The sequence below is a fragment of the Serinus canaria genome, chromosome 25 (genome assembly GCF_022539315.1).
Source record: "Serinus canaria isolate serCan28SL12 chromosome 25, serCan2020, whole genome shotgun sequence".
NCBI lineage: Eukaryota > Metazoa > Chordata > Aves > Passeriformes > Fringillidae > Serinus > Serinus canaria.
Genome location: NC_066338.1, coordinates 15311210 through 15338655, shown reverse-complemented (window position 1 = coordinate 15338655; position 27446 = coordinate 15311210). Strand labels below are relative to the sequence as shown.

General features: G+C 60.9%; 1 protein-coding gene across 6 annotated transcripts in view; it reads left to right on the top strand.

The window, feature by feature from the left end:
- Positions 1-27446, top strand: part of HDAC7 (histone deacetylase 7) — a 56656-nt gene that overhangs the window by 19898 nt on the left and 9312 nt on the right. The window contains exons 2-10 of one of the 6 annotated variants that reach the window (XM_050983709.1): positions 21277-21467; positions 22827-22917; positions 23742-23853; positions 23938-24053; positions 24401-24523; positions 25029-25135; positions 25605-25721; positions 26168-26351; positions 26808-27016. In XM_050983709.1, the coding sequence (XP_050839666.1) occupies positions 21277-21467; positions 22827-22917; positions 23742-23853; positions 23938-24053; positions 24401-24523; positions 25029-25135; positions 25605-25721; positions 26168-26351; positions 26808-27016 (1250 nt within the window). The other 5 variants (XM_050983705.1, XM_050983706.1, XM_050983710.1 and 2 more) reach the window with 5 other exon arrangements.

The window sequence follows — 27446 nt, the reverse complement described above, 5'->3', positions numbered from 1 at the left end:
TGTCCCAGCCTCAGGCCTGGGTGACACTGTCCCAGCCTCAGGCCTTGGTGTCACTGTTTCACCCTCAGGCCCGGGTGACACTGTCCCAGCCTCAGGCCTTGGTGACACTGTCCCACCCTCAGGCCTGGGTAGCACTGTCCCACCCTCAGGCCCGGGTGACACTGTCCCAGCCTCAGGCCCGGGTGACACTGTCCCAGCCTCAGGCCCCGGTGACACTGTTTCACCCTCAGGCCCGGGTGACACTGTCCCAGCCTCCTGTCACTGTATAAATAGCAAGCAGAGCCCAAGTGCCCCTTGGAGTGAGGTTGGAGCTTTTCCTCTCACCATGGAGGCGGCTCAGCGTCGCTGAGGTGGCAGAGCTGGGGGTGCCACACGTCCCTGTCCCTGTGATCGTCCCTGTCACTGTCCCTGTCACCGTGTGCCTTTCACCGTGCTGGTGCCTCTTGGGCAACACCCGAGGATGCTGAGGAAAGAGCCTTGAGTCAGCGCCACGCTGTCACCCAGAGAGGCCTCCATCAGGGAGGGGACATCCTAAGGGTGGGTCTCCATGGAGGTCCCGACCCCACAGAGGGGCTGGAGTGGAGCAGTGGCCTCACATCTGACCCCTGCACACATCCAGCCCACCTTTGGGTTTGTTTGTGACCCCTGCACACACCCAGCCCACCTTTGGGTTTGTTTGTGACCCCTGCACACATCCAGCCCACCTTTGGGTTTGTTTGTGATCCCTGCACACACCCAGCCCACCTTTGGGTTTGTTTGTGACCCCTGCACACACCCAGCCCACCTTTGGGTTTGTTTGTGACCCCTGCACACATCCAGCCCACCTCTGGGTTTGTTTGTGATCCCTGCACACTTTGTGATCCCTGCACACATCCAGCCCACCTCTGGTGGTTTCCTCTACCTAAAACGTCAGTCTCAAGGCCAGCTGTGGTGCATGGCTGCTGGAAGGAGAATGAGGATGGTGTTTGTGGGGTTTGCCCTGCCCCTCAGCACAGTGACAAACCACCCTGACACCCGGACCATCGGGTTTTGTCCCATGGGCTGTTGGTATCCAGGAGCAGGAACGGTGCCAGGGGAGAACTGGCTCTTCCCCAGGGCTGCCTTGCAGAGCTGGATCAAAACACGGCTCACACCAGGACAAAACAAACCCTGCTGAGCTGGGCACGCTCTGCCCCGTGCTGAGAGGTGGCACCGAAGGCAGGGAGCAGGGGCACAGAGGGGCAGGAGTGGGGGAAGAACTGGGAACCAGGGGTGGCTCCCGCTGCTCACCAGGAGAGCCTCGTTTCTCCTCACAGAGAGAATTTTTACATGTGTGGGGTGAACCTGTCAGTGGTGCTGGTCCAGAGCATCCTCCCAGGGTTCCCCTGGGTCCTCCCCTGTTTCCCTGGGTCATGTGCTGCTCTGAATGAAAGCAGCGTGTCCAAGGAGCCTCTGGAGCATCCTGCAGCCCTGGAAGTGCCCTGGAGCTCAGCTCCAGAGAGGTGGAAGGCAGGCAGTTCCCCTGGCAGGAGCAGCTCCCTGGTGCTGCAGGAAGGAGTCGGGATGTGGTGCTGGCATCAGCTCTCTGGGGATGGTCTTGGGCCTTCAGGGAGGGAGGATCTCTCATGGGAGGAGGATCTCCCCTGGAAGGAGGATCTCCCCTGGAAGGAGGATCTCTCACAGAGGGAGGATCTCTTACAGGAGGAGGATCTCTCACAGAGGGAGGATCTCCCCTGGAAGGAGGATCTCTCACAGGAGGAGGATCTCCCCTGGAAGGAGGATCTCCCCTGGAAGGAGGATCTCCCCTGGAAGGAGGATCTCTCACAGAGGGAGGATCTCCCCTGGAAGGAGGATCTCTCACAGAGGGAGGATCTCTTACAGGAGGAGGATCTCTCACAGAGGGAGGATCTCCCCTGGAAGGAGGATCTCTCACAGGAGGAGGATCTCCCCTGGAAGGAGGATCTCTTACAGGATGAGGATCTCCCCTGGAAGGAGGATCTCTCACAGAGAGAGGATCTCCCCTGGAAGGAGGATCTCTCACAGAGGGAGGATCTCTTACGGAGGGAGGGGAAAGCTGCTGATGCTGAGGCTGCTTTTTCATAAGCTGCTGTTGCGTAAGGGGAGCCCTGGGCAGCACAGAAAATGTGGAGAACTTCCTCGCAGTGCTGGAGACAAAGCCAGGATTGCTCTCTCAGTTTCTTTCCTCCTTTATGCTTTCCTGGACTTCAAGGTTTATGTAAATTCCCCAGGTGTGCCCAGGGCTCGATGCACTGACGATAACTTTCAATCATAGCCTGGGGGTGCAACTTCCACATGAAAATTGTCTCTTCTGCCTCTGCCTTGGCCTCTTTGCCCCTCCAGCTGCCTTCAGCAGTCCTGGGGAGGCTGCTGGGAGCAGGTCAGGGTTATCCTCAGTGGCTGCAGGGGGGAATATTCACAGCAGAGCTGGCTCCAAGGTGGGCCCTGTCCCTTCCCTCACGTCCCCTGCCTTGCTCCCCCCCGGCTTTTGCCGTGTCCTTCCTGTCACCTGTGTGTCACCCTGGTCTGTCTGTCCTGCTCTGGGCCTGGCTCTGGCTCCTGTCCCGTGATGGAGGCACCACAGAGCTCCTGGCTGTGGGAGCCTGTGCTGAGCTCAGCCCTCTCCTTCTCCCAGGACTGCACCCACCCCTCTCTGCAGTGCTGCAGGTGGCAGGGAGGGTCCCCATGCCAGGGGACAGTCCCTGCCAAGGCTGGCTTTGTCTGGGCCCTGTCACCTGCTGGCACAGGGACAGCAGTGCTGGCATAATGGAACTGCACGTTCAGCAGGTCTGTGGCTTGTGGTGGTTATTCAGCCTTTGGAAGCTGGGTTTAACTGGAGGTCCTTGCTTGGCTGTCAGTGTCTGGGTGAGGGATGGAATCAGAGGGGACCTGCTCCCCCTCGTGCCCTGGGTGAGTTTTGGAGGCTGTTTTTAGAACAGACTGTTTGGGGAATTCAGTTATTCCATAGACTCACGGGGTGATTTGGGATGGGAGGTGCCTTAAAGCTCATCCAGTGCCACCCCTGCCATGGGCAGGGACATCTTCCCCTGTCCCAGGCTGCTCCAAGCCCTGTCCAGCCTGGCCTTGGGCACTGACAGGGATACAGGGGCAACCACAGCCTCTCTGGGCACCCTGTGCCACGGCCTGCCCACCCTCCCAGGGAGGAATTTCTTCCTAATTAGCACTGTAGGCTCTGTCAGTCTGGCTGGTGACTTACTGCCGACCAAAACCCTAGGAGAAATCACATTTCTGGGATGTGAGTGAGCTGGCAGAGCGCTGTGGCATCACGAGGGATGGACATGCTGTGAACTGGCAGGGACTGGTTTCAGGTGCTGAGTTTGATCTGCACAAACTGCAGCTTTTGTCTTTGTTCTCCTGGTGTCTAAGGGTCCAGAGATCTCCCAGAATTGCCATTTAAACTTCCCTGCATTCATCTTGATGCTGGTTGTTAACCAGGACCAGATCTTTCCGCCCCACATCTGGTGGCTGGGTGCAATCCCAGCCCTTCCTTCCAGGGTGAGCTGAGCCAGGAACTTGAGGCAGAGCTGAGCTTTGGGATTTGGGTTTATTTGGGCTTTGGGGGTGCTCTGGGTGCCTCAGTCCTGTCGGCTCCCTTTGAGGCTCCTTTGGCCACAGCAGCATCTCTGCAATTCCTGCTCCACGGAGGTGCCTGGGCAGGCTGAACCAGTGGCAGCAGGCTCGGCTCGACGTGGGCTCGGGCTGGTTTGTGCTGGGGTTTGGGCTCATCCCAGTGCGGGGAAGCTGTGGCCACACTGGGCTGCAGCTCTGCACTTCCCTCTGGGCTCAGCCCTGGGGATGTTTGGGGGGCTCTGGGGCTGGGGACCCCCCAGAGGGGTCCCGGTGCTGCCCCTTGGGGACACAGGGGTGGCCTGGGGCTGTCACAGCGGTGGCCTTGCCCAGGGGCGCTCCCAGCAGCCCTACCTGCTGCCACCCGGGTCTGTCTCGGTGAGGTGAGAGTTGTTGTGCAGAGTTTCCTCTTTTATATCCTCTTATGTCACGCAGCCCCGGCGGCTGAGCGCGCCCGAAATAGCTGCCAATCCCGGGAGGTTTCACTTCAAGGTCTCTATTCTTGGCTCGCCGGCGTTACTCAGTCATGAGCTCAGGGAGCGCGGCGTGAGGACCAGCGGCCAGTGCCATGCAGGGCTCCTGCCCCCGGCCCAGGGTGGCTCTGAGGGGACACCGTGGGCACAGCCCGGCTCGGTGGCCGCGCGTCTGCGGGCTCTGAGGGACCCCGCTGGCCGGGGACGCGCTGAGCGCTGCTGGAGCCCCTCTGGGACGGGATGAGTCAGTTCTGAGAGGCTGCTCCGCCGCCCCGGCTGCGTCTGACCCAGCTCGGCACGGCTCAGATGCTCTCCCTGCTGCCGAGGATGGCTGGGCGGCGGGGATGAAGCAGAAGTGAACGTGGGATGCAGAGCCGCGGCTTCCCGGGAGCGGAACTCGCTGGAGGTTCTCAGGGTTGGAGCTCTGCACCACGCCGGTGATGTTCAGCCCGTCCTGTAAGTGCCTCTCCCGTCCCTGGGCGTTTGTTCCTTCCCTGCACGGCTCTGAGCCCTGGCAGGGCTGGGGGAAGGTGTTTAGGGAGCATCCCTCAGGATGCTCAGGGACAGGGAACAGCGCCGGGCTCGCTCCTGGGCCTGGCGTGGAGCTGCTGCCAGTGTCCAGTGGGCACAGCCACCAGCAGGGCTGGCTCAGGGCACTGATGGGCACAGCCACCAGCAGGGCTGGCTCAGGGCACTGATGGGCACAGCCACCAGCAGGGCTGGCTCAGGGCACTGGGTGTTGATGTCCCAGCTCGGGTTGTTCTGCAGCCTTGGAGCCACAGCGTGGGTCCCAGCTGCAGCAGCAGGCACAGGACAGGCTCCTCTGTCAGCTGCATTTTCTGGCTCCTCTGCCAGCTGCATTTTCTGGCTGTTTCAGAGTGAACTCACGAGTTGCCCACCACCTCTGCTCAGATCTGGTGCAGGCACTGCCTGGGGGGATGCAGGGGTTGTGCTTCCACAGGACTTTGGCTGGTTTTGAGGGTGCTTCTTGGGAGGAACCTCATTTTCCAGACTTCCTTTCAATTCCTGTTACACTTTCAAGCTCTCCTGCCCGACTCCAGCCCTGCTGCCTTCGATGCATTTCCACCCCAGGCTGGGTCATGCCCATCTTGGGGCACAGCCAGCATCCTGCCCCGGGGGGATTTATGGCACGGGAAGGAAGAAGCCCTTCCTGGGTGGGAGAGGTGCTGTGGTGGCTCTGGCTGAGCTGGGAGGTGCCTGGGGCTCGGTACGTGGGGTTGCTGGGGAGGGACTGTTGTGTTCCAGCTCGCATCCTGCCTGCGCGGCGGGGAGCGGTCACGTGCGCCCGAGGCCTTTGTCCTGCGCCTCGCTGCTTTTTTTAACATTTATTTTTAGGTGCTCTCTGGCTTCCTCTTCCTCCTGCGCCGCGCTGCACTCCCTCTTTCTAACTCCCTCTTCTAGGATTGCTTTTTTGAACAGGCAGTTCCTCCTTAAGCCCATTTTTGCAGGCCTTTGTCTGCGCTTGGGAGCCGGCCCAGTTTGGTGTTAGCAGCTGCTGGCTCCTCGGGGTAAGCAAGAGCAAATAAAGGTTTCACTGAATGAATCATTTGAGCCTTATCTGTCCTTCCCAGTGGGGACAGCTGTGCAGCTCCTGCTGCAGTGCCTGGAGGGCACTGAGCCTCCTCAGAAAGCTCCTCCTGCCCCTGGCCGGCCTTGGTGGGCTGCTGCTGCCGGTCCCAGGGCTGCCCCGGCCATCCCTCCCGTCCCCGAGCTCCATCCCATGCTTGGTTGTGGAGCTCCACTCTGGAGTGGCTCCTTTTCCAGGAGGACTCGCTTCACTTGGCTGCTTCAGCCTCACGGATGCTTTGGGTGGTTTGGCCGCTGGGTGAAAATGCAGAAGTGTCGTGGTGGGATCCAGGTCATGGTGGGATCCTGGTCGTGGTGGGATCCAGGTCATGGTGGGATCCTGGTCATGGTGGGATCCTGGTCGTGGTGGGATCCTCATCCTGGTGGGATCAACGTCATGATGGGATCCATGTCATGGTGGGATCTTCATTGTGGAATCCTCATCCTGGTGGGATTCTGGTTGTGGTGGGATCTTCATCGTGGGATCCTCATCCCAGTGGGAGCCTCATCCTGGTGGGACCCTCGTGGTGGATGAGCTTTGAAGGCAGACAGGGTGTGTGGCGATGAGCTCCTGGCATCCCCCGGGCTGTGGGACACAGCGTGGCCCTCAGTGGTGTGGCTTTGCTGGTTTCAGAGGCAGGATTTGCAGATAAGTGGCCGTAGTTTAATTACAAATAACAAATGTTTAATAACAAACGTGGGAGGAGGGAGGGGACAAAGGCAGATAAAGCCTTGGGCTCGTGCCTGGGAAGTTTGTATCTGACACCAAGGTGAGGAGTTGACCAGAGCTTGTTGGACCCTGGGCACGGAGGGTTCCTGAGGGATACCCTGGATCCACCACCCCTTCCCCTCCCCTGGCAGCTCCCAGTGCCCCATGCCGGGCTGAGCAAACAGGGCCTGGCCAGCCCCACGGGGCTGGGGTGGAACCTGCTTTTCTCCTGTGGCAGAGCAGCTCTCTGCCTTGTACCACGAGGGCCCCCAGCCAGGCTTGCCTCCTCTGCCCTTCACTCATGTTTTAGCCATTAGGTGGACGGGGCAAAAGCCCTGCTGGGTTTGTCCAGGCAGCGTTTGTGGAGCTGTGGGGCTGGGCTGTGTTGTGACACCTCCTCTCCTGCGCTGCCTCCATCCCTGGCTGCGCAGGGATGCTGAATCCCCCCTTCCTCACCAGCTGCAGGCTCTATGGAGGGAGCAGGAATAACTCACCTGGATTAAACCACCAGTCTCCCCTCTCCTTCCGAGGCTCTGCCGCCGTAAACAGCTGCGGGCTGGGGAAGGTGAGCAGAGGCAGCACGGCCCTGCCAAGGCCTCGTGTCCACAAATGACTAAATCCTGCCTGAAAAGTCAAAGTATGAAAACATTATTTTTTGGGTTTGGCTGAGCCTTGTGGATTGCTGGGATCGAGCCACCTTGGCTGCCTCTGGACACTGCCTGCAGCTCTGCCCACCTTGCAGCCGGCGAGGAGGGTGGAGGAAGGCTGGAGAGGGCATGGGGGGTCTGGTGGGGATTTGGGGGTGCCAATTGTCACCTGAGGGCTGGGCCAGGAGCCTCGCCAGGCCCCGAGGTGGGTCTGTCACCCTGGGCTTTGAGCACAAGCAGGGCTGGAGCTGCCTCTCTGCATCCCTGCTCCCAGATTGCTTCTCCTTCCTGTGCTCGCATCTCCAGCTGCCCGGCTGGGGAATTTCCTGATGCTGGCGATGGATAACGATGGATAACGATGGATAACACTGCTGTGGGGCCTTGGGGCTGTGGATAACACTGCTGTGGGGCTGTCTCCCATCCATGGGTGACACTGCTGTGGGGCTGTCTCCCATCGCAGCCTCCCGGGGCACGCCGAGCTCGTTCCCAGCTCTCACAGCTCTCACCCCCTGGCAGGGGCAGTGCCCGCTGGATCCAGAGGTGGTTTGTGGGCGGATGCCTGGTTTAGGATCCCTGATCTGGGATCCCTGCAGTGACCCTGCCCCATTCCCAGGTACCCGGGCTGGCTGGCAGCAGCCAGCCCCCGGTGCAGAGCCAGGCCCGGCGGTGAGACGCTGGTATGCGAGATGTAAACTCAATCCCAAAGTTTAGATTACAGCCCTGTGAAAAACATCAGCTCCCCTAAATGGAGCCCAGATGGTGGCGGAAGCCTCGAAGCCGAGGGCCAGGAATTGTAGGAACCGTGTGAGCAAAGGGCCGGGGGCCGTGGGGGAGGAGAGGAAGGGAGCTGGGTTATGGCAGGGAGGGTCAGCTCCTAAACCAGGCTGGCTCCTCAGAGCTGGGGTTACAGCATCCAGGGTCAGCTCCTAAACCAGGCTGGCTCCTCAGAGCTGGGGTTACAGCATCCAGGGTCAGCTCCTAAACCAGGCTGGCTCCTCAGAGCTGGGGTTATGTAGGGACACAGGGCACCTGCAGGGACATGGGGCACCTTAGGGACACAGAGCTACTATGGGGACATGGGGCACCTGTAGGGACACAGGGCACCTGGGACACCTCCAGAATCCCTGCAGGACTGAACCTCTGCTGAGTCTGTGCTTTTGGGTGATGCCAAAAAGCATTATGTGGGAGTGAGGAAATGGGACATGGGGTGGGAGTGAGGACTGGTGACTTTGATGCTCTTAGTGCAGTGTCAGCACTGCACTCCCCACCTCAGAAAGGCTGAAAAAGCTGCAGAGAGGAGGCCCTGCCTGGCGGGGAGAGGCGATGGTGAAGCCCAGGCTGGTTGGTTGGGCAGAGCACCCTCGAGGCCTCGGCTCCTCTGGCGGCTGGAGCAGGGCAGGACGTGCTGGAGGCAGGGGCTGAGCTGTGGTTTGTGCCGTCCCTCCTGCGTGAACCATCCCGGTGACGCCACATCTGATCGGGGCTGTGTCAAATCACAGCTCAGGGAGTCCCTGGAGCAGCATCTGCAGCTGGCTCTGGCCCTGGCCAGGGCTCCACGAGGCTCGGTTGCCGTTCCTGCGGGTTCCTGGCCGCCTCCCTGTTTGTGCTGCGAGGTGTGGATCTCTATCGGTGCCGATGACGAAGCCCTGAAAGGGAGCAGGGAGCTGGGAGGGTTTGGATTGTTTTTGCCTTGGTGGGACCTTGCTGTCAGAGCTGGATTCTCGGTGTCTGCCTGCTTTAGCCACGGCACCGTGCCTGGGTGGAGGTTCTGTCCCAGCTGGGGCCGGGCTGGGTCGGCCCAGGGGACGGGGATGGGGCTGGGCTGGGGGAGCTGGGTGCTGCCACGGGGGGACAGCGCAGCCCAGCCAGCCCAGCCCCTCGCAGACGTGTCTGGGACGCGGTGCCAGGAGAGCCCAGAGGGTGCAGGGCGTGCCTGGGAGGGGCGCAGGGTGTAGGACGGGGTGCTGGCACATCTGGAGGTGGGACAGAGAGACTTGCAGAAGGATTTGTGGGCTCAGCCCCATTGGAGCTGGGGCGTGTGCTGGATCTGCACGAATCCCTGTGTCCTCCCTGCTCCTCCTGGATCTCCTGGCTTGCAGGGGGAGCTGGAGCAGATCCTGCAGAGCCCCGCCACATTCCCTCTGTCCACGTGGCTGCTGTGGTCATCCCCTCACAGCAGCTCTTGCACATTCCTGACCCTGGGAATGAGGGATGGGGCTTGGCTGGAGCTCTCCACTGATCAGCCAGCCTGACCCCCCAGCCCAGCTCGGGGCAGAGCTTCCCATCCCTATGCTGGGATCCTTTTGGATCCCATGGAACTCCCAGGCATGGGGACACCCCGAAGGAAGATCTCTGGGATGAGCAAAGCTCCCAAAGTGACACCTCACCACGAAACCTGGTGGTTTTTGTTTTGTCAGATTATCCAGATTAACGGCAGGAACGCTCTGACTGACGTTGACTTCATGGCAGGGAGGAGGAATCCCACCCCAAAGGTCTGGCTGGAAATTGTGGCTTTTGTGCAGGACAAAAAGAGCTCCGTGAGGCAAAGGCTGAGCAGGGAGTTGGGTTTGGGGCTGGCTCGGTGGATTTGAGCCTGGATGGGGCAGGGGGGGCTCCGGGGAGGGTTTGTGCAGCCTGTGCTGCTCCTGGCTCGGGCTCCAGCTCTGGCAGGGCTGGGCTGAGAGGAGCAGCCAAACAGCTGGGAGAGAGAGGAGGTGCAGCCGCGGGAGCAGGCTGTGGGAGCCGACGGCTCTGGGAAGATTCAGATGTGTTTTATCTCGCTGTAATCGTGGCCTGCACGGGGGCCTGCGAGGCAGGGGCTCGGGCCCCTCCTAGGCAGGATCCACCCGGGCACTGCCCGTGTCTGCGGCGGCCACAGGCTCTGGAGGAGCAGCCACAGCCCCTCCAGAGCCCCCTCTTTGGTGTCAGCCCCCAAAATCCCCAAAACCCACCAGGGCTGGGACAGGGATGACGATGGAGGAGGGGTGGAGAGGGGTTCCCTGGATGGAAACCATTCCTGTGCTTCCCTATCTCCCACCCCTCCACAGCAACACCTCTCCCCCTTTCAGCAACACTCAGCCCTCTCTCTGCCCATCCCTCTTTGCTGCCAGCCCTCGGAGCCGAGCTTGGGCTCCCCATTTTCCCTCCAGCAGCCCCTTCCACATCCCACACAGGTTTTTTGTTGGGTTGCAGGAGCCCTGGCCGTGGGATGGCAAGCAGAGCTCCCTGCCAGGCTCTGAGGCTGGATAGACCAGAAATTCTCCTTCCCTTATCACCCTGGGCTTCGGTGCACGGCTGCCCACCACGAAAGGGCTTTCCAGTTCTTGGCAGCAAGGAATTGTTAAGGTGGGAAAATCATCCAAAATCACCAGGTTCAGCCTCTGAAGGGTTGGAATGCTGCAGAGGTTGGCAGCAAACAAGGATGGGCAGAGAAAGGGCTGAGTGATGCTGCAAGGGGAGAGGTTTTGCTGTGGAGGGGTGGGAAATAGGGAAGCACAGGAATAATTTCCATCCAGGGAACCCCCCTCCACCCCTCTTCCATCTCCCAGCCCTGGTGGGTTTTCAGGATCTTGGGGGAAGAATTTGGGTCTGGTTTTGCAGAGGGGCTGAGAGGAGCCCTGGGGTGCTCAAAACCAGCAAGGTTTTAAGAGGAGATTACAGAGCAAACTGAAATTGTTTTCTTGCCTCCTCTTCCGTGGTGTGCCTTAAATCTTCTTGAGAAGGTTTTTAATTGGAGCACGCCACACTAAAAGAATAATCCCAGGTGTGAGTGGAGCCTGTCCCGGTTTAGCTGGAAATGTTCAGCAAACTGGTGAAGTTTTGCCAAATTCTCAAGGGGCATTTGGGAAATGCTCCCAGGGATGCCCAGGGTGGGATTGTTGGGCTGCCTGAGCGGGGCCAGGGGTTGGACTGGATGATCCTTGCGGGTCCCTTCCCACTCAGAATATTCTGTGATTGTGTGATTCTATGAAAACATTTGTTCCTGAAATTGGAGTCATTCCTGGGATTGCAACACCCAGGCTGTGTTTCCAATTAATCTGCTGAAGTCGTCATGTATTTCCAAGTGCATTGGCTCAGCAGAGAGAAATCTGGCACTGGCTGGGGGCTGCAGTGCCAGCTGGGATGTGCACGGAATGGGATGAGGGAATGGCCCCCGGGGCTGGCCAGGGCACCTGGCTGGGATCACCGGGGGGCTCTGCCGGAGGGGGTGAGGGCAGAGCGGGCTCCTTCCGGGGATGGAGCTGCCTGGAATCGCTGTGGAGTCACGGCCGGGTTTTTCCCTTCAGTTTCTGGGTGTGTTTTGTTGTGGGGAGGAGGGGAGGGGGTGCAGGGAGCTCTGCTCGGAGCGTTCCCTGCCCCCATCCTGGGGGGTCCCTCGGTGGGGACCGGGGGAGAGGTTTGGGGGGCCGGAGTGACCTCTGCACCTCCCAGCTCCTCCCAGGCCTGCCGGGGCTGCTGCTGCACCTTTGGTTTGGGAGGGGAGCGGCCCCGGGGGGCTGCAGGGCAGTTTTGGGGTCGGTGCTGGGGTTTGGAGCCGGCTTGGTTTGGGATCCGGGGTCCTTCTGCTGCACCCCCACATCAGAGCCGTGCCCAGGGCGCTGCTGCAGGGACAGACACCCCCAGCCCTGGATTTCCCCTCCCTGCAGCAGCTGGATGCGACCCTGCCGCATTCCTCTCCTCTCCCCGGGGATTTGCTGAGGAACAAGCTTGGATCTGGAGCCGGGTCCCAGCTGGGTGGGAGCGGCCCCAGCGCTCAGCACAAACACGGAAAGGCCGGGATTGCGTAGAAACCTTCCTTTTCCAAAAATCCAGGTTCAGGCTGAGGCCCCCCTCCCTCTGGAGCCAGCGGGAAAGGGATGGGAGAAGGGAAAGGGAGCAGGGAAAGGGATGGGAGAAGGGAACGGGGATGGGAAAAAGGATGGGAGAAGGGAAAGGGATGGGAACAGGGAAAGAGAGCAGGGAAAGGGATGGGAGAAGGGAAAGGGATGGGAGAAGGGAAAGGAATGGGAACAGGGAAGGGAACAGGGAAAGAGAGCAGGGGAAGGGATGGGAACAGGGATGGGAGCAGGGAAAGAGAAGAGGGAAAGGGATGGGAGAAGGGAAAGGGATGGGAGAAGGGAAGGGGTCGGTACTAGGAAAAGGGGAAGAGAGCAGGGGAGGGTCGGGAGGGCTCAGGGCCTCTCCTGCTCTGGGGTCAGGGCTGGCTCTCCCCTTTCTGGGGAGCTGCCTTTGGAGCGGGGACGTGCCTGTGGCTCGGAGCTTGGGGAAGCAGAGCAGGGCTGGGGTTTTCCTGCTGCAGCGCCTCCCGGGAGCTGGGGAGCGCTGCCGGGGACGGTGGGGACAAGACCACTCCCAAACTGGGTCGGGGCCGTTCCCATCTGGAGGGCAGCGCTGGGGCAGCGCCGTGCAAGCCTGAGCACCCTCTCCGAGCCTGAAATCCCCAACAAAACCCCGGGGAAGCCGGGAGAGGAGGGGGAAGGCGAGTTTTCCATGGATGTTTAACGCTGCAGTGAGTCAACATCACAAATTTCGGGATTCTGTTCAAACTTCCCAAGTTCCCCATCCCGAAATAGAGCTCTCCCCTGCGCCTGGGCTCCAAGAGGTCCCTGCTGTGTCGTTTTTCAGCAGGGAGGATGTGATCTTTCTATATTTGCTTGCAGGACAATAATACTGATGGTTTCTATTTTTAACCCATCGGCAGGGCAGAAATGCACTTGGGAATGTTCAGGGAGCAGAGCAGCCCCGGCCCAGCAGCTCGGAGAGGGCCTGGCCCCACTCTGGGCCAGCAAAGAGGGGCCAGGCTGTGGTGGGATGGTCCCCCTGCCCCGGGGGGCTCTGGGGGTGGTGGCCGGAGCAGGGATGAGTGGCATCATCCATCCTCTCATTTCCCTCCCTCTGCAAGTGTGGCTCTGGCCACAGCTCTGTGCCGCTCATCCAGGTATTGCCACTCATGAAACCCCAGCCCTAAAACCACCTCAGACCTTGAAAACATGTCTGGTTTTGGGGTGCTTTTAAAGCAAAACAGCTTCTGTCACCACCTTGATCGTGTAGAAGGGCTGCAAGTGATAACTTGCTCTCCCAGAGCCCTCAGAAATGGGAGGTGGATACCAAAACCAGCACTGACTTGAGTGGCAGCCCCAAATCTGGGGCTTGGAGCGGTTCTGCTCCTGCCACCCTGCCCTGCTCAGCTGCCGTCAGCAGCGTCCTCGCAGGCCAGGCTTGCGTGGGTCCTTGCGGGGTTTTCCAGCTGCTGACGTGAGCTGGAGCCCGAACTCGTGCACCTCCCATCTGGAGGAGAAAACAGGGATTTAGGGCGGAACCGCTCCCCGGGGGCTTCGTTTCACCCTCAGGGCTGGGTCTCAGAGAGCATCTCCAGCCGCCCGGGTGTCCTGGGTTTCCCCTGCAGAGGAAAGCCCTGCCAGGGTTTTGGGGTGGGTTTGGTGCTGCTGTGAAGTGGCCGAGGCCTAACAGTGACTGCAGATCCGGCGGATTTCGCACTGAAATCCAAAATCCTCGCCTCGTGCGGGCTCCTGGTGAAGGCGGCCGGGGCAGTTGGGGTTTGGGGCTGCTCCTGGGGGTTCTGCTCTGCCGTGGGGGCTGCAGCTGCCCCGGCCAGGGCAGTTGGGGTTTGGGGCCGCTCCTGGGGGTTCTGCTCTGCCGTGGGGGCTGCAGCTGCCCCGGCCAGGGCAGTTGGGGTTTGGGGCCGCTCCTGGGGGTTCTGCTCTGCCGTGGGGGCTGCAGCTGCCCCGGCCCGGCCGCACAATGGGCGGAAGGAGCCGGGCCCGCGCCGCTCCTGCTGCTCCCGGGCTATTTCCATCGCATTGTCCCCAGCGCAGGAAGGATGTCCCCAGCCCGCTTCCTCTCTGCCTCAAAGGGATGTGGGGCGGGCAGGGAGAGCAGGGGTTTGTTGTGCAAGAGGCACAGGCCTGCTCCTGGAGGCTTCTCTGACTGAGGAGAGGTGGGAGGAGGGAGGGGAAGGTCCCGTCTTGCTCTCTGGCCTCCGAAGGGGTTCTGCCTTTTGGGGATGTTTTCAGCGTGGGCAGGGCTCGGATGGTGACCGAGGAATGCTGCAAAGCCCCTCCTGGGCTTTTGCACCGCTCCTGCTGCTGTGGTGGGGCAGAGTTGAGGCGGAGGAGGCCGAGCTCCAACGTGCCAGGAAGTGAAAGTAGCATTAATTAAGACAGGAAATGATCTTAATTTGTTCTGGCTAAATCCCTTTAGCAGCAGTAAACCCCAAATGTCTGAAGCAAAGCTCTTGGTCGGGGCATGGCCCTGCCTCAGAGGTGGCTGTGACAGATCTCTGGGGTTTGTCTGGGGGCAGAGCCTTTCCTGGGGCTCTTGGTGCTTCCTGGCAGGAGCCAGACTGGGAAATGCCCATCTCTGTCTGACTGGATCACCCTGGGACAGCCACAGGAGTCCAAACGCAGCTCTCACGTGGGCTGGCATGCAGTCTGCCCTGGGACAGCTCCAGCTGATTTTTCCATGGGGCAGCAGAAAGCTTTAAGGATCCCTTTTGGCTCGTTCCCTTGTCCCAGAGCAGATGGGGATGGAGCAGGGCTGTCCTACCCTCCCTGAGCAGGGTCGTGGTCCCCGGGCCTCCCTCCCTTTGTGACAAAGTCCAGGGTCAGGGCCAGCCCCTGGCACCTGCTGGGAGTACCAGGAGCTCACGGATTTCGCTGCTGACAGGAGGTGTCAGGCAGAGCCAGGCGATGGAGGGAAAATCTGGGATGGGCTGGGGCCTCGTGGTGGCCCTGGGGCTTGGGGTGACGTTCTGGGGCTTGGGGTGACGTTCTGGGGCTTGGGCTGATGTTCTGCAGGGTTTGGGGACTCCAAACCCAGTGTGTGTCCAGTGTGTGTCCTGGCCCTGCCGGGATCCCCGGGCAGGAGGGATGGCATGGAAGGAGGAGGGGATTGGGCACTTGTGCCATGCTCTCCCTTCTCCCAGGTTTGGGGCTGTGGAGGGGAAGCAGTTCCATAACCAGCTCCCAAGGGATGCTGGAGGAGCTGCTGCCATGAAATCCCACCTCAGGTTGGCACGGAAGCTTTTCCTCGGGGTTTTGAAATCGCAGTGAGAGTGGGGACGCAGCTTCTTTAGAGTTTATCCCATTCCATGCTCCTGTTTGCAAAGGGGAGAGGGTCTGGTGCTCCCCCCCAGGCCAGGGGGGTGGAACGGGCACCCCTGGGAGCAGGAGGAGGGCTGGAACCGGGGCTGGACGCTGATTCACCGTGGCTTCCCCGGGAGACCTCGGCGCTTCCACCTGCTGCTGCCGCCAGCACCTGCCCGAGCCCACGCAAACCTCCCTGTTTATTTTGTCTAAAAGCAAAATATCCCCCAGAGGGGTGGGGGGGAGGGATGCCCGCTGTGCCTTAATTGCACTTAATGAGCCTGATGAGGCCGGCTGCCAGCCAGGGCTCTGCCAAGGCTCGATCTGCCCGTGAGAACTGCACGGGCGTGGTGGCGGCCGCGCCCGGGACCGCCCGGCTCCGGGGACCCAGAGCTCCCGGGGCCGGGACCCAGAGCTCTTCCCACGGCCCCGGTGGCCACGGGGACCCCGAGGAGCCGCGGGGACGCGATGCCATCTGTGGGTGAGTGTGCCAGGCGGGCCGGAGCAGGTGGGTTGGTGTGAGGGGCACCTGGAGCATCTCGTGCCCGGAGCGGGCTCCGTGGGCTGGGGCCGGGCGTGGGCACGGTGGTTGGGTGCCAGGGGGGCATAAAGGGCCTGGATATGTTTGGGGTTCTGCTGGGCTGACACCAGCTCTGGTTCTGAGGGGTTCTAAGGGCTCCATCCCCCCCATGAGCACTGATTCCTCGGTGTCCAAGTCACTGCTGCTGCGCTGGGCTCACCGGGAGTTTCTCTGCTGGTTCTTTTTGGTTTTTCCCCGTTTCTGGACAGTTCAGCAGCAGCAGCAGCAGCTCCTCTTGCTGGGTTAAAGCCCCAGGGCAGTGTTGCTCCATGCGTGTGGAGCACTCACACACCCACCTGCCCCCTCAGTCCTGCTGGCCTCCTCCAAGGCCTCTCTTTGGGACTCCAGGTGCTCCTGGCATTTCCTCCCACCAGGAATCCTGCCTGCTTCTTTCCTGTAGCTTCTCCATCCCGGGTAGAATTCCCAGCATCTCCCCACAGCTGCCTGCAAGCACCAAGCCAGGTTTGTCGCAGGGTGGCAGTCCCTGCTGTCCCCTGTCCCTGCTGTCCCTTGTCCCTGCTGTCCCCTGTCCCTGCTGTCCCTGCTGTCCCCTGTCCCCTGTCCCTGCTGTCCCCAGGGTGTGGCTCCTCAGATCCAGGCAGGTTTCCTCCTCCTCTGCGCTGAGGATTTGACACCTGCACCTTTCCCAGCCTGGCTGATGCCAGCCCTGAGCTTTCCCAGCTCCTTCCCCAGTGCCCAGCGAGGGGAGGCAGCGCCCGCCAGGCCCGTGAGGAAGGGCACCCCAAGTGTGTTTGTGCAGGAAACTGAAAATGCTGTGGCTTCCTCCCTGTGACAGAAATAACTCAGGCTGGGCCCCAGGTCTGCCCTGGGGAGCTCCTCGGAGGCTCCCCAGACGCCCGAGGGTCAGCACGGGGCAGGTTTGGGGTGAGCTCCAGCTGAGCCCTGCCTGCTGCAGCTTGAGCAGTCCAAGGATTGCCCGGGGAATTGAGTTTGTGCCTCTTTCCCTTTGTGCCCGTGGAGCTGCCTGTGCTTCTCCCAGCTCCTCCTTCTCCTGAGCCTCGGGTTTTTTTCTTAAATTTCCTTTTCTGCCCTCCAACCCAGCCCTGGCCCTCGTCCAGCGGTTGCCAAAGGGATTTCCTTCCTGCGGCTCGCAGGGAGGCTCGAATTAACGGGCAGGTCGCCTTGAGGAGCCACTTGCCGCGAGTGGGGATTGAGTGATTCCAGCTTCTTTTTGTCTCAGCGCTTCCAGATCAAGCACGGAGCCGCTTCGGGCGGCGCTGAGCCTTCCCGGGGGGCTGTGACTCAAGCTGGGCTCTCGCAGCAGCAATTGAAAGGATCAGTCGGTGCTGTGCCGGCAGCCCCGGGCTCCAGCGGGGCCGAGCAGCTCCCCGTGGATGCCCCGGGGAGGGCGAGGGCAGCGGGGCGGGCGGAGCCGCCGAGCCCTCCTCGCAAACCGGTCGGGAGCGTTCTCCTGCGCTTGGGTAACCGAGGAGGGAGAGCTTCTGCAATCCTTTGATCTCTCCTCCGCTTGCCTTGGCATCCTCCCGCGCTGATGTCACCCGAGCGGCCCCGCGGTGGTGCCAGGCTCTGGGCAGCGCTGGTGCCCCTTGCCGGGAGCCCGGAGGGGGACATGGGGCTGCTGGGGGGCACGGGGGGCTCCAGCTCGGCCAGAGCCGGGGCTGTGCCAGCCTGCAGCTGCTGCCTGTGTCCCAGTCCAGCCCTGCCTGCGCTCCCGGTGGTGCTGGAGCTTTTTCACCCACGAGCCCCTCGAGGAGAGCAGCTGGGCGGTGCGGAGGAGCAGCAGCTCCCCGCGGGGTGTTTGCTGCAGGGAAAGGCCCCACGGAGCAGCAGGAGGGGCAGATTGGCCTCCCCGCCGGGCCAGGGCGACGTTCGGGGCTCCCCAGAGCCGGGAGGGGCCGGCACATCCCGGCCGGGCTGGGTGGGATGCGCTCTGGGGGATGTTTCTCTTCTGGGAAGGGAGGATTTTCCCCAAATCTGGTGAGTTTCTGTGATTCGAGGCCGCCTTGGCTCCCTTCAGCAGAGCCCTGTGGCCGCGGTGTTCCCGGGGCTCCTCAGGAAGACGCGGTCGCCGCGAGGTTTCCTGGGGACACCTCTCTCTCCCTCCTCCGCTCTCTGGGATGGGCTGGGTGACCCGTGGGGGTGGGAGGGGGCAGGAAATGACTGCCAGAGGTTTCCAGCTGTGCCAGGAGCCGCTGGCCGTCCCTGCTCTGCCCTGGCCCGGCTGCGGCTGCAGGAGATGAGTGAGCCCTTTGATCCCCCCTTGTCCCTGGGGCTGCCCACGCTCAAACCGCACTTTGTGGGACCCGTGAGGCAGCTCCATCCTGCCTGTGCCCAGAATTTCCTGTGGTTTAGTAGCTGGATGTCCCTAAGATCTCAGATTTAGGCCCGAAATCTTTTGCTAGGGGTTTTGCCTCAGCACGTTCAGGGCTGGGTGCTCTGAAGGCTTTCAAAGCTCATCCCTGCGAGAGGGGCGGCATCCAGGGAGCTCCTGCAAATCCCTCCAGCTCCTCTGGGAGCAGGAAGGAACAGGACAGAAGCTGTTTGGTGTTTTGGCAGTGCCTGAGGTGCAGTTCATGCCCACTGCCAAGGTTTGGGGTCACTCTGGACGGGGGGTTGCCTTGGGATCTCTGGACCACCCTTGCCTGGAGGCAAAACCCTTCCAGGGCCGATGGATTTGAGAGCATGTGGAAAAGCTGCCTTGGAACCCAGACCTGGCTGGCCTCCAGGAGTGTCTGATTTAGCCCTGAAGAGCTCCCTGTGCCCAGGAGCCCTGCCCTGGATGCTGTGGGAGCACGCGGTGCCCTCGGATGGGATGGGAACAGCAGAACCGGGATTTGGGCTGGAATGGGGAGTGTTGGAACCAGCAGCACATCCAGGCCCAAAGGTGTTTCCTCCCTGTCCCTGGACTCTGGGCTGGCCCTGAGGCTTTTGGGTCCCGGAGCCATGAGTTTCAAAAGGAAATGTGCACATTTGTGGGGAGAAAATTCCAGGGAGGACTATTAAATGTCTGACTCAAAGGTCACGAGCTGGAAATAACCAGGGAGAGCAATCAGAGGAAGCATCTCGCCCTGATCTGCCTCCCCAGGCCTGATGTGCAGCTCCAGCAGGGAAAATTCCCATTTTTGTGCGTGGAATGCCCGAATAACTGCTCTGCTCACAGGTGCATGGCCTGGTTGGGTGTGTGGCTGAACCCTGGTTCGTGCCTTTGGTTGTGGGAAGGGTTTTGTGCTGTTCTGGTGACTTTGCCAAACTTTATTCATCCTCTGTCTCAATTTATTTTTTTAAATTTTTTTTTCTGGAAACTTTCTGCAGAAGGAAGTTTGCAAGAATCAGAGCAGAAAAATTTGGGTTTACCCTGGTGGAAAAACTCTCAGGGGGCTTTTCTTGGAGCAGCATCAGCCTGGTCTCATTTTGGAGCAGGAATTTGCCGTCTGGTGGGGAGGGAGGGATCCACCCACATCTGGCTGGGGCGTGAAGCCCCTGAAACTCCCCCTCCATGAGCTCCAGAAAGAGTTATCAGAACTTGGCACCCGGCTGCTCCAAACATTACGTCTTCCCTGAGCATCATCTGCTCTCTTATGGCTCCTGCGGGACGTGGCCGGAGCTCTCTCCGTGCGGGGACAGCTGAGGGGGCGCAGGGCTGTCCCTGGAGCTGCTTTCCCTGGAGCTGCTTTCCCTGGAGCTGCTTTCCTTGGGGCAGCTTTCCCTGGAGCTGCTTTCCTTGGGGCAGCTTTCCCTGGAGCTCCCATCCCTGTAGCTCCCACCCCTGGAGCAGCTTTCCCTGGAGCAGCTTTCCCTGGAGCTGCTTCCCTGGAGCAGCTTTCCTTGGGGCTCCCATCCCCGGATCCCTGTGCTAAGGAGAGGAAGGAGGAAAATGCCCCAAGCGCTGGGATTTTGTGGGATCCTCCCAGGAAACCCCTCGGGGACACTGGAGATGGAGGTAGGGGACAAGGGACGCCTGGGCACCTCTGGGGGTGTGGCATTGTCCCCCAGAAGTGGGGCTGGGTGGGTTTGGTGGTTTTTCTCTGGTTGTTCTGGGGAGCAGGGTTTGGTCCCTAATTAAAGCCAGTTTGGCAGGGCCAAACGAGGCACCCCAGCTCCGGGATTTCCTATTTCTCCAGTTCTCCCTTTGTGACCTTGCTGTTCTTTCAACACGGTCCTTTTGGTGTGGTTTCTTATTTAAGTGTTTTTAATTTGAGCTCCCTCCCTCCAGCTCATTCCTGCTCCTCGTGCAGGGCTCTGGAGAAGACCTTTCCCTTTTATTAGAGAGGAATGTTTCTAATCACCCGCATTCCTCAACCCGCCCGAACTCTGAACCTTTCACAGCAGATCAGCAGAAACGGGAAAGGCTTTTCTAAAAGAAGATGGTTTGTTGAAAACGCCCAGCCTGGATTTAACTGCTGCTCCACCTCGGAGCGAGCTGTGGGCAGGCAGGGAGGAGGGCAGGGAGGGACTGGGATGCAGGTGAGGATAAACAGGGGTACAGGTGAGGATAAACAGGGGTACAGGTGAGGATAAACAGGGATACAGGCAGGGATAGACAGGGATCCATGCAGGGATGGACTGGGATAAGGGAAGGGATGAGGGCAGGGGTACAGGTGGGCATACAGGTGGAGATGCAGGCAGGAATAGACAGGGATGCAGGCAGGGATGCACAGGGAATGCAGGCAGGGCTGGGATGCACAGGGAATGCAGGCAGGGATGCACAGGACAGCAGGGCTGGGGTGCCAGTGTTACCCCGGGGCATGCCAGGCCAGGCCCTGCTCCCGGGTGCCTTTTCTCATCCCAGCCTCTCTGAAATCCACTCCTGGGTGCCTTTTCTCATCCCAGCCTCTCTGAAAGTCCACTCAGCCATCCCCGGTGCGGGCTGGGCAGAGCTGGGGCCGTGGCAGGAGCGGGGTCCATGCAGCCCCTTCTTCCCTGGCTCCACGGCCTCTTGGCCCTGGGGATGCTCCACAGCTTTTTCCTGGCTCCAGATGAGTGCTGAGGAGTTTATTTTGTTTTTCTGGCTGCTGCCCGGCCTCCCTCTCCCCCGGCAGCCCCCATCCCTCCCTGCTCGCCGTGCCGTTTGTTTGTGTAGGGACTGAAACCAACGAGATTCCCAGAGCTCCCACCAGAGCTTCCCCTCGGCTCTGCTCCCTCCCGGGCCGGTCTGGAACAGCCCCTCCCTCACCTGGGGTGCCCCAAACCCTTCCCACCCCTTTCTGCATGCCCACAAGCCCTTCCCACCCCTTTTCAGGGGTGTAACTGGCACTGGTTTGGGGGTGTAACTGGCACTGGTTTGGGGTATAACTGGCACTGGTTTGGGGGTGTAATGGGCAATTTCAGGTGTGTAACTGGCACTGGTTTGGAGTGTAACAGACGGTTTCAGGTGTAACTGGCACTGTGCTGGTGTCCCCACGGGGCACTGCTTTGGTTTCACCCCTCAGGGAACATCTTCACTCCAGGGGGAGGCTCTGCAGCCCCCTGGAGCCTCTCCAGAGTGGGATTTCCAGGATCTCCTTCCCCAGCAGACAGGGGAGGCTCTGCAGGCAGGGGACGCTCCGTGACAAACCCCCTGGGTGGCAGAGCCGTGACTGAGCCTTTGTGTCCCCTTGTGTCCCCACAGCTGCCGTGAGCCCGTGCCCCTCCCCGCGGGTGCCCCAGGCCGTCCCCATGGACCTGCGCATCGGGCAGCGCCTGCTCAAGCCCCAGGACACGGCGCTGCTGGCCCTGAAGCAGCAGCAGCTGCAGCACCAGCTCTTCCTGGCCAGCCTGCACCAGCAGCAGGTGGAGCAGCTCGCCCACCAGCACGCCAGGGTAATGGGGCAGGGGGGCACAGCCCGCCCTGGCAGGGTTTGGGGCAGCACCGGGCACTTTGCAGGGGGAATTTGCCCCCAGAGCCAGAGTCAGGCTGGGTTTGAGTTCCCCTCTCTGGGCAGGGATTCAGAAAAGGCTGGAAATCCCAGTGCCAAAATTACATTCCCAGGTGAATTCCTGCTTTTCCCTGAGCTGGAACATCTGGAGGGGTTTCCAGCCAGCCCAGGGACCTCTGTGAGGCGAGGAGGCTGCTTGGGGAGGCAGGTGGGGGGGTTGTGTCTCAATTCCAGGCCAAATTCCAGGGCTGGAGCTCCAGAGCGGCCAGTGGGGATCCCTGCGGGCCGGGACTGCCCCTCCCGGCTCTGCTCTGCCCTGGGGGCACTGCCAGGCAGCGGCACTTGGCTTTCCTGGGGGGTGCCACCCGCGGCTCCTGCCCCGCCAGGAATTCACTGCCAGCTTTCATTGGCACGAGAATCCAGCGGGACTTGGCAGGGATGGCTCTTGCAGTCCCGGGGATGGCACCTCCAGCCCCAGGGATGGCACCTCCTGTCCCGGGGATGGCACCTCCAGCCCCAGGGATGGCACCTCAGGGAGGCTTCAGGAGGAAGGACACGTCCGGGGAGTTGTGACATGCCCAGGGAGGTGTGATTGTGCCCAGGGAGGTGTGACCATGCCCAGGGAGCTGTGATTGTGCCCAGGGAGGTGTGACCACATCCAGGGAGCTGTGATTGTGCCCAGGGAGGTGTGACCACATCCAGGGAGGTGTGACTGTTCCCAGGGAAGTGTGACCATCTTCAGGCACCAGGATCCCCCTGCCTGTCCCCAGGGCTGCTCCAGGCTCAGGGCAGGAGTCATTTCCATGGATCAGCTGGGATTCCCTCCTATCGATTTTTTTTTCCCTTTTGTACTCAAGAAAGATTTTTATTTTTTGCCGCGTTGCAACACGGCAGACGTGTCCAAACTCCCTGAGAGGAGGCAGCGAGTGGGGACAGACAGGTTTTGACTTTTACAATGTCCCCAGGGAGAGCAAAGCGTCCCTGGGGACCAAAACGTGTCAGGTTTGTTGTGATGGAACAACTTCACACGTTCCCATCAGCCAGAGTGACGCAAGGGAGTGTCCCAGACTGCTGTGTCCCCGTGTGCCCCTGCCTGGGGCCAGGGAGGGCTCAGAGGGCTCTGGGGGGGGGTTATGGGGTCCGTGCCCATGTCCCTGTCCCACAGGTGGCCATGGAGGCTCAGAGGGCTCTGGGGGGGGTGATGGGTTCCCGTGCCCATGTCCCTGTCCCACAGGTGGCCATGGAGGCTCAGAGGGCTCTGGGGGGGGTGATGGGGTCCCGTGCCCATGTCCCTGTCCCACAGGTGGCCATGGAGGCCCCGCCCCGCGAGGCTGAGCCGGGCCAGCAGGAGCAGGAGCTGCGGCAGATCCTCAACAAGGACAAGAGCAAGCGCAGTAAGGGCTGCCCGTGCCCGGGGGCTCAGGGGAGGGGGCTCGGGGGGCTCTGCCCTTGGCCAGACCAAGCTCTGCCTTCCCCTGGGGAAAGGGCTGGGAGAGCATCCACAGAGCGGGGCTGCAGCCCCCCTGGGACCCCCGGGCTGGGTTACAGACCCCATTCAGGTGAGAGACCCCAGTGGGACACCCAGTCTGGATTTGCAGCCCCCCATCTGGGTTTGCAGCCCCCCAATCTGGGTTTGCAGCCCCCCAATCTGGGTTTGCAGCCCCAATCTGGGATTGCAGCCCCCAATCTGGGTTTGCAGCCCCAATCAGGGATTGCAGCCCCCCATCTGGGTTTGCAGCCCCAATCTGGGTTTGCAGCCCCAATCTGGGTTTGCAGCCCCAATCTGGGATTGCAGCCCCCCAATCTGGGTTTGCAGCCCCAATCTGGGTTTGCAGCCCCAATCTGGGTTTGCAGCCCCCTCCCAGCCGCGGTCTCCCGGCGCCCTCTGGTGCCGGTGCTGGAGGAGCCGCCGCGGGCTCGCTCCCAGTTCTGGGACGCACGGGGCTCCACATCGCACCTAATTAATTAATCCCCTAATTAATTATTAATCAGTTAATTAACTCGTGCTCGGAGGTGCCGAATGCCGGCACCGGTCCTGGAGTGTCCCTGCTGTAAGCACGGAGTGTTCCTGCTGGGACAGACAGACAGACGGACACGGGGTGGGAGCGGAGCCGGCTGCGCCTCTCGGGGGTCCCCGGCCATCCCGGAGCCCTGGGCCGGGGTCCTGCCTGCAGGGACCCCTCAGAGCAGCTCCGAACCCTGTGGGGTCCCCGTGCAGGTGCCGTGGCCAGCACGGTGGTGAAGCAGAAGTTGGCCGAGGTCATCCTGAAGAAGCAGCAGGCGGCTCTGGAGAGGAGCAGCGCCGCCCCCGCCGCAGCCCTGCCCTACAGGTAAAGCACCTGTCCCCAGGAGCGCCCGCCCCTGCCCCGCACCTGCCCGGGGCAGCTGGCACGGGCTCTGGCTTCTCCCCGCAGGTCTCTGGAGCCCCTGGAGCCCGAGGGTCCCTCCCCTGCCATGCTCAGCACGTTCCTGTCCCCCGTGCCCAGCACTTCCCTCGACGCCCCCGAGCATTTCCCGCTGCGGAAAACAGGTACGGCCTCGGGAATGTCCCTGTGTCCCTCATGGCCTCGGGAATGTCCCTGTGTCCCTCATGGCCTCAGGAATGTCCCTGTGTCCCTCACGGCCTCGGGAACGTCCCCCTGTCCCTCATGGCCTCAGGAATGTCCCCGTGTCCCTCATGGCCTCAGGAATGTCCCCGTGTCCCTCATGGCCTCGGGAATGTCCCTGTGTCCCTCAAGGCCTTGGGAATGTCCCTGTGTCCCTCATGGCCTCAGGGATGTCCCTGTGTCCCTCAAGGCCTCGGGAATGTCCCCTTGTCCCCGGCTGGAGCTGGCAGTGGCCCCACAGAGCCCACCCAGCTGCCCCCTGTCCCCGCAGCGTCCGAGCCCAACCTGAAGGTTCGGTGCAAGCCCAGGAAGTGCCTGGAGCGGCGCAAGAACCCCCTGACCCGCAAGGAGAGCGCGCCCCCCTCGCTGAGGAGGCGCCCGCCCGACGCCATCGGTGAGGCCTGGGGACACCGCGAGGCTGGGCTGGGACAGCTCCACGTTCTGTGCCACCCCTGCCTGGGGACAGTGACACCGGGGCTGGGCTGGGACAGCTCCACGTTCTGTGCCACCCCTGACTGGGGACAGTGACACTGGGGCTTGGTGTGTCCTCCCCAGGGGCTGGGCTGGGACAGCTCCATGTTCTGTGCCACCCCTGACTGGGGACAGTGACACCGGGGCTGGGCTGGGACAGCTCCACGTTCTGTGCCACCCCTGACTGGGGACAGTGACACTGGGGCTTGGTGTGTCCTCCCCAGGGGCTGGGCTGGGACAGCTCCACGTTCTGTGCCACCCCTGCCAGGGGACAGTGACACCGGGGCCTGGTGTGTCCTCCCCAGGGCTGGGAAGTGCTGCTGTGGGATGGGGGAGCGTGGAGGGGCTGCTGTGGGATTTAGGAGCCCACAGAGGTTGGAGGGGCCGGGGGGGCTGTGCCCTCACCCCATGTCCTTTCCCCCCCCCAGACTCGTCCCCCAGCAGCAGCAGCACCCCCGTGTCCGGCTGCAGCTCCCCCAACGACAGCCTGCCCGCCGAGCACGCCGCGCTGCCCGCCCCGGGCGGTGCCCACGAGGTGAGCCCGGCCTTGGGGACCCTCGGGGGGAGGGCAGTGCCCCTGCCCTGGACCCCTGCCCGGAGCTGCCTCTCCCTGCATGCTGGGAGGCCCTGGGGTGCCCTGGGATGCCCTTGAATGCCCAGAGATGCCCTGGGATGCCCTGGGATGATCTGGGATGTCCTGGCATTCCCTGGGATGATCTGGGATGCTCTGGCATTCCCTGGGATGCCCTGGGATGATCTAGGATGCCCTGGGATGCCCTGGCATTCCCTGGGGTGATCTGGGATGTTCTGGCATTCCCTGGGATGCCCTGGCATTCCCTGCTCCGGGATGCTCTCCCCAGCCCAGCACTTCTCCCACACCCACCCTCCTTCAGGGTGCGTTTCCCCTCTGCCAGCGCTGTCCTGCCCCACGGGTGTCCCCAGGCTGTCCCCACGTGCCCGGTCCCGGCTGGCAGCAGGGCTCTGATGGCTCCTGTTTGCTGCAGGCGCCGCTGGCCCAGCGGCTGCTGCTGCAGGAGAGCTCCCTGGCCCAGTTTGCCCTGCAGAGCGCGGCCTCCCTGCCGGCCATCACCCTGGGCCTGCCGGCCACCACCGGCACCAGGGTAGGTGCCCGGCTCGGACCCCGGCCCTGGCTCCCTGCGGGGCTTCCTTGGGGTTTGGGGCTCCTGGTGCTGCCCACGGGCATGGCGGGGACAATCCTGTGCCCTCCCGGTGCCGTGTCCCTGTCCCTGTCCTGTCCCTGTCCCTATCCCTGTCCCCTCCTGTCCCTGTCCCTGTCCTTGCCCCGTCCCTGTCCCATCGCTGTCCCTGTCCCCATCTCCCCATGCCTGTCCCCATCCCTGTCCCTGTCCCTGTCCTGTCCCTGTCCCCATCCCTGTCCCATCCCTGTCCCCTCCTGTCCCCATCCATGTCCCTGTCCCTGTCCCTGTCCCCACAGGGTGACACCGAGCGCCGGGCGCTGCCCAGCCTGGCTCACCGGGTCCCGGTGCTCAACGGGCCGGCTGTCCCTGTCCCTGTCCCTGTGCCATCCCTGTCCCTGTCCCCACAGGGTGACACCGAGCGCCGGGCGCTGCCTGGCCTGGCTCACCGGGTCCCGGTGCTCCCGGGCTCGCACGCGCCGCTCTTCATCCCGGCCAGCCTGGAGCAGCACGAGGCCGGCGCTGCCCTGTCCCCCCGGCTGCAGCCCGTCATCATCCTCGAGCCCTCGGTCACCCACGCGCCGCTGGTGGCAGGTGAGCGTCTGCTGGGGACGTGGGGACAGTGGCAGGGACAGGGACAGGACAGTGGCAGTGACAGTGACAGGACAGTGGCAGTGATGGGACAGGGACAGGACAGTGACAGTGACAGGACAGTGAATTTTTTTTTTATTTTATATTATTATTTGTATAGAATAATATTGCAATATAAAACATAGTATAATATAAAACATAGTATAATATAAAATATATTATAATATAAACAAAACAATATCTTGTTTTGTTCCTTGGGGAGCCTGGAGGTGCTGGTGTGGGACCAGCACTGAATAATATCTTTATATTATTAATATTTTGTCATTAATATAAATTAATATATTTTTGCTATATATATTACTTTATTATATGTTACTTTATTAATTTAATTTTTAAATCTTTTAAAGATTTATTTATTTACCAAGAGGCATTTCTGATGTCACTGTTTGTCCCCCCCAGTGCCGGGGCTGGGCACGGTGCCCTTCTCCTTCGCGCCGGCGCTGGTGCCCGCGGAGCGCCTGGCACTGCCCGGGCAGCACAAACCGCTGGGCAGGACGCGCTCGGAGCCGCTGCCCCCCAGCCCCAGCGCCGCGCAGCAGCACCTGCTCTTCCAGCAGCACCAGGCCCACTTCCTGGAGAGGCTGCGGCAGCAAACGCACCTGGGCAAGGTGAGAGCCGGGCACCGAGAGAGAGCGGGAGGAAAAGGGGGGGAAAAGGGAAAACTGATCTGTCTTTGGTCTGATGGCAAAGAACTGCCTGAACCTGGGCAGGAGGGCGTAAAGAAGGGCTGGCTCCTGCCTTTAAACTTCTATTTTGTTGTTAATGTATAATATATAATATATAATATATAATATAAATATATAATATATAATATATAATATATAATATATAATATATTGTATATTATATAATATAATATATAATGTATAATGTATAATGTATTCTCTATTATACATTATACATTTGTATATAATTTATTATATACAAATATATAATATATAGTATATATTATATATAATATATAATTCATATACTATATTTGTATATAAACTTATACTTGTATATATAATATACAGTCTATATATGGATATAGTATAT